The following is a 6,890-nucleotide window of genomic DNA, read 5'->3' on the forward strand; positions in this document are numbered from 1 at the left end:
AAAAAAAAAAAAAAAAAAAAAAATGTCCACCTTGTTGAACACTTTTTAATGATCCCAATAATATATTTAAAAAATTACATGTGTATTATATATAACTTTTTTTTTTTCTTTTTTTTTTTCTTTTTTTCTCAAATATATATTGCCATACGTCTTATTTCATATTTTTATTAATAAAATGAATAAATAAGAAAGAATTTAATGCTATAAGTAACTAGGTATATATAAATGAACAGACGTTTTGACCATTTTGATTTCTCCTATTTTTTATAGAAATATTTCTTATTTTGATATATATTTTCATGTGAGCTAATTTTTTTTTTTTTTTTTTTTTAAAATGTAAAAAAATTATATAATAAAGGATATTATATATTGCATATTTATTTATTGTTATATTATAAATTATAAAAAGATATTAAAAATATACATAATAAATACATACATATATATATATATATATATAATATATTTCATTTTATTTGTAAATATAGTCTGCTTTTTTGTAAAAAAAAATTTATATATGATAATTATTAATAATATATTTTTATTATTTTTCTCATATATATATTATTATATATGTATGTATTAATTAATTCAAATATGGATAAACAAAAAATATATAAATTAAATGCCTATAAAAAAAATGTATTGTATAAATATTACATATATATATATATATATATATATATATATATATATATATAATATGAATATATTTAAATATTTATTATATATATGTATATTTTTTTTTTTTTTTTTTTTTTTTCTTTTTTTTTGAAAAGTATATCTATCAAATATTACCTATAACTACCGTTCAAATAAAATGAGCTGTTTATATAAATAAATATTATTAAATTGATTTTATATTTGAATGAAAAAGAAACAAAAAAAATTGAACAAATTAAGGTTGGGTATGTAATTCTAATTCAAAATATATATTATTGTATATATATATATATATATATATATATATATATGTATGTATAATTTATTTTTTTTTTTGTTATATATATAAATGATATTTGGAAGTTTTCTAGAGAATTATGATGAATATAAATAATAAAAATATTTTAAATTAATAATAAGAAATTGCTATTTTTATAATTAGATATATTTAATACGAAGAAAGAATATATTATATATATATATAATATATATATATAATATATATAATATATATATATATATATATATATATATATATATATATATATATATATATGTAATACATTTTATCGATTAATAACCAGTTGATGGCTTTAATAAAAGCTGATACGTACGTTTTAGAAAAGGATGAAGTGGAGGAAAGGAAAACAGGATTATTTTCCCCGACAATGTTAATAAATAGTCATAAAGGAGAAGTGTATTCAATTAATTTTTCTTCGGATGGAAAATATATAGCATCGTCAAGTTTTGATATGACCATAATGGTTCATAATGTTTATAATGAATGTGAAACCATAGGTGTTTTAAGAGGTCATAAGAATGCAGTATTACAAGCTAAATGGTTACAAGATGATAATTATATATGTAGTGCATCAGCTGATCATAAATTATTTTTATGGGATGTTGAATGTGAATCCAAGTTAAGAAGTTTTAAAGGACATGATAATATTGTTAATGGATTAGATATAATTAATCATAATTTATTTGTTTCTTGTAGTGATGATAATACTCTAAAATTTTGGGATATAAGAAGCAAATGGGCTGTTCATATAATAAAACATGATTTCCCTTTATTAAGTGTTTGTTCAGATAAAAAAGGAGAATTTCTTTTTACAAGCTGTGTTGATAATACTATAAAAAAATATGATTGTAAAAATTATAAATTAAAAGATACTTTCATAGGCCATAAAGATTATATAACAGGATTAGATATTAATAAGGACGAAACAATGCTTGCTTCGATAAGTGCAGATGAATCTATTTGCTTCTGGGATATTCAACCCTTTCCATGTGAAGAAAAATTATTATTTCAATTAAATTCACCAAAATATAATATTGATTATAATTTGATTAAATTATCTTTTAATAACGATAATCTTTTAGCTTGTGGAAGTGGAGATAACTATTTATACATATATGATTATAAACAAAAAATATTAAAATATTCCTTACCTGGTCATACTAGTACTATTAATGATGTTGCCTTCCATCCCGTTGAAGATATTGTGGCATCCTGTTCTTCAGATCACACCATATTTTTAGGGGAGATATGATTGAAGGGAAATATAAGCATATTCAAAATAAAGATAAATAAATAAAAAACAAACAAACAAACAAACAAACAAACAAACAAAGTAACATAGAAAGGAAACCATTAATAATTATTATTATATGTGTATACCTTAAAATGTATGCATTATATATATATATATATTATATTCATTTTAACAATTAAATGTAATTTTTCAGTTGTATTATTTTTTTAAAATGTGAAATTTTTTTATCCTGTAAACATCCAAATATATATATATATATATATATATAATATTATTCATTTTTATTTTATTTTATTTTATTTTATTTTATTTTATTTTATTTTATTTTTTTTTTTTTTTTGTTGGTTTATTTACCATAATTTCACAGTTTTAATAATAATATTTCTCTGCACATATTTAATTTTTTTTTTTTTTTATACGTTTGATAAATATTTTGTAAATTTTTATAAATAACAACATTGAGTTTTTTAAAAAAAAAGAAAATCTTTTAAAGATGTTTCTTACAATTATTAAAAAATTTTGGAAATGTATATATAAAAAAAATATGTATAAATTTTTTTATATTTATATTATATTATTTTATTATTTTTTTTTTTTATTTTTTTTTTTTTTGTGGGAATACGAATGAAATGTTTGGGGACACGTAACTAACCATATGAATTAGGTTAATATATAGAATGAATAATATATGATTATATGCAAGAAAAAAAATAAAATAAAAAAAATAAAAATATATATATATATATATATATATATATATATATATATATATATATATTTAATATGTTCATTTATTTGTAGAATAAATATAGTATGGTTATTATAATATTATAAGTACATTTATGAATACATTCATAGAAGATATGTATATATATTATATATATATATTATATATATATTTTATTATTTATTTGTTTGTGTTAAAAGATATTATAATCATTTAATTATAATTTCAACTAAATTATCCTTATGTTTATAATATATATCATATTTAGCTACTCCTAATAAATTATACATAAATTGATTAATATGAGCACACATTTTCATAATTATTTTACAGGGTGCATATTTTTCTGTAATGAGATAATTTCCGAAATGGAATAGATTATTTTTTATATTATCATAAGATATATCTTTAATATATTCTATATCATAAAATAATTTATCTTTTGTATTAAAATATAGATTGCCTTTAACATTAATATATGCATTATCATTTAAATCAAAATACATATTTTTTTCTTGATCATAAATTATTTCATTTTCTGCTCCTTCTGAATCTTCAAAAATAGCCTTCATATATTTAAATGTTTTTTCACCATTATTAAAACAGGAGATATCTATTTCTGAATTACTATTAAATTCTTTGTTTGAATTGGAAAAAGATAAATTTTTGTTGATTTGTTCTGAATCGTTACTTGTATTTTTTTTTTGTGTGCTTAATAATTTATGTGAACTGGAGCTGTTATATATATTAGATTTTGAATTAATTGAATTTGTCATAGATGAATGCTTCTGATGATATTGTTCATTTGAATTTTGATAATCTGGACATGAAGATACTCTAGATATATCATTAGATAAAATAGGATTTTCTGAACATTCAAAATAACATGCATGGAAATAGTTATTAAGGAATTTTTTATTTAATTCAATTTTTTTTTTTACTGAATTAATTTTTTTTTCATAACATGAATTAAAGAATCGAACATATTTATTATGATTAAATGCAATATATTTTTTGGTATTTAATCCTTGTAATTTAGATTTATTTTTTAAATACATTTTATTAAAATTATTAATATTATTTGCTGCAACTTTAAGGAGATTTTTATTAATTAATTCATAATTACAATTAACGTTTTTTTTATAATATTCCTTTTTTTCTTTAATTGTGTTCTTAACATTATTTACATATTTGTTAATATAATTTTTATATGCTTCTTCAAAAATATCATAATAATTATTATCAAAACATTCAACGTTTTTAGAAATACTTTCTATATTAATATGATCTGTTACATTTTTTATATTTACACGTTCTTTCACATTTTCAAAGTTTATTTTATTTTTTATATTTTCTAAATTTATAAGTTTTTTCACATTTTTTAAATCCATATTTTTTTTTACATTTTCAAGGTTTACATGTTTTTTTAAATTATCGATATTAATGTGCTTTTTCATAATTTCAACTCCATTCATACATGAAAGGTCTGGAAGCATGGCTGTGGCATTTTTGGTACAATTATAATCGTTTATATAATTTTTTGTATTAGTACAAGAATATTTTTTGATAGATTTTAATGGGTTGCTATAAGTACAATGTGGATAGTAGGCTGAATTACAAAGGTTAATTTTTCGAATTTTAGAGAATGATTTGGATAAGCAATATGGTTTGGGATTTGTACAATTTATGTTATGATTATTTATCATTGTGTTATAATTTCTGATCATGTTTGAATAACTTTCGTTTATATTAGAACAGTTCATATTTGTATAATTCATGCAGTTATTCAATCCATATTCTCTTTTTTCTTTTTCTTGTTCTTCGTTAGTTGTGGATGAATAAGATTTATTATATTCAAAAGAATTATTATCATAAGAGTTTTTGTTCCTATTATAAAGATGATTAATACCAAAGGATTGTGATGGGACATTAAAATTGAATTTGTTTTTTTCCATATTATTATATATACCAACTTTTGTTACATAATGTTTAACAAAATTTGTATAATGATAAGGTTCTTCATCATTTATCGAACTATTTTTTTTATATGTTTCTAAATCATCTGAACCATCATTTATATATTTTTCTGTTATATCATCAAAATTCTTATCTCTTTCATATTTTATATTATTTGCACTTTTGAATTTTAATTCTTTCAACACATTATTTAAATTGATTTGTGTTTTCTTTTTCTGAATACAATTACTAATATTATCAATATTATTAGAATTCATTTCAATATTAGACACCTTTTCATTTTCTTCATTGTAACTACTGGTTGTAAATGGGTTACTTAATATATCTTTTACTTTTAATTCTTCTCCATTTTGATTTATATTCACACCATCTATATTATTACTATCTGACAGACAAGCATTTAAATGAGGATCTTCATAATTAGATTCCTTCATAAATCTTATAGCACTCTTCATATTCTTTTCTTTACGTTCATCTAAAGAATCTGCATTATTTTGTTCTTCTACAATGTTCCCAGATTCTGAAATTTTCCCTTTTTCTTCTGGGAGGAATTTTTCTTGATCTATAACTTTTTCCGTGTTTACATAGTTAGATCTATTTGGTTCATCCTTATTCCTGTTATTTGATTGTTCATCAAAAATTTCGTTTGATTGTTCATTTGATTGTTCATTTGATTGTTCATTTGATTGTTCATTTGATTGTTCATTTGATTGTTCATTTAATTGTTCATTTGATTGTTCATTTGATTGTTCATTTAATTGTTCATTTAATTGTTCATTTAATTTTTCATTTAATTTTTCATCTAATTTTTCATTTTGTTGTTCAATGGTATTCTCCTTTTCTTCCATTTCTACAGAGACTTCCCCTTCATCATTCGTTTCGGACTTGTCAGAGTTTTTATTTTTATTTTTATTTTTTTTGTTTGCTTTTTTTTTCTTTTTCTTTTTTTTTTGTGTGTTGTTTTCATTTTCTTCATTATAATTATTATTTTTTTTTTCTTCATCATCACTTCCTGATCCGTTATCATAATTTTCGCTGCTGTTTTTTTGACTGAAGCTTTGTTTAGAATTATTATCATAATTATTATTATTATTATTATTATTATTATTATTATTATTATTGTTATTATTGTTATTATTATTGTTATTATTATTATTGTTATTATTATTATTGTTATCATTATTATTATCATTATTATTATTTTTATTATCATTATTTTTATTATTTATGTTGTTCTGGTCATTATTTTCATAATGTTGCATTTTCTCGATTCCCTTTCCTACATTTATTTTTCTTTCACTCTTTCTGGACACAGATCTAATTTTTGAATTGCTTTTCCCTTTCTTACTACCCAAATGTTTGCTCTTAGATTTCTGAGACTTGAAATATAAATCAACTAATTGCCTCATGTAACCATCAACATCATCATTTACATTTTTGTTCAATTTATTGTTAATAATATTTTTGAGGTTTTGAATTTCCTCAATGCGCCTATCCATACGATTCATGTTTTGTAAAACTTCCATTGTGTCAATATATTTTGTAATAAAAATAATTTTATTCCGTTTCAAAATAAAAAAAAAAAAAAAATAATAAATAAATAAATAAATAAAAATACAATATATTCTATATCGATGTAACAAATGGGTATACTCTGGTTATCTTTTGTACACCTTTGCTAAATTTTTTATTTCTATAACGTATAAAATTTAAAAAAAAATAACAACTATAAAAATCTTTTCTTAACAATATTAAATAAAAAAAATATAAATAAATAAATAAATATATATATATATATATATATATATATATATATATGTGTATGGTTAACTATTAAAAATAATATGGAAAATAAATAGATATATCTATATATACTTATTTTATTTTTTTATATTTTTTGTTATGTTAAATAAACAACAATTTTATTTACACCACACAAACATGATTTAGATTTACGTTTAAAAAAA

General features: G+C 19.2%; 2 protein-coding genes across 2 annotated transcripts; one reads left to right on the forward strand and one right to left on the reverse strand.

The window, feature by feature from the left end:
- Positions 1 to 1,250: 1,250 nt before the first annotated feature.
- On the forward strand, positions 1,251 to 2,216 carry PRSY57_0822100 (U5 snrnp-specific protein, putative; the record flags this gene model as incomplete). Its single annotated transcript, XM_012907160.2, has 1 exon — positions 1,251 to 2,216. One exon carries the CDS (start codon positions 1,251 to 1,253, stop codon positions 2,214 to 2,216), a length of 966 nt encoding a protein of 321 aa, XP_012762614.2.
- Positions 2,217 to 3,155: 939 nt separating this feature from the next.
- On the reverse strand, positions 3,156 to 6,449 carry PRSY57_0822200 (hypothetical protein; the record flags this gene model as incomplete). The annotated part of the gene is made up of 1 exon (XM_012907161.2): positions 3,156 to 6,449. One exon carries the CDS (start codon positions 6,447 to 6,449, stop codon positions 3,156 to 3,158), a length of 3,294 nt encoding a protein of 1,097 aa, XP_012762615.2.
- Positions 6,450 to 6,890: the final 441 nt, after the last annotated feature.

This window comes from Plasmodium reichenowi, chromosome 8, assembly GCF_001601855.1.
Source record: "Plasmodium reichenowi strain SY57 chromosome 8, whole genome shotgun sequence".
NCBI classification, from domain to species: Eukaryota; Apicomplexa; class Aconoidasida; order Haemosporida; family Plasmodiidae; genus Plasmodium; species Plasmodium reichenowi.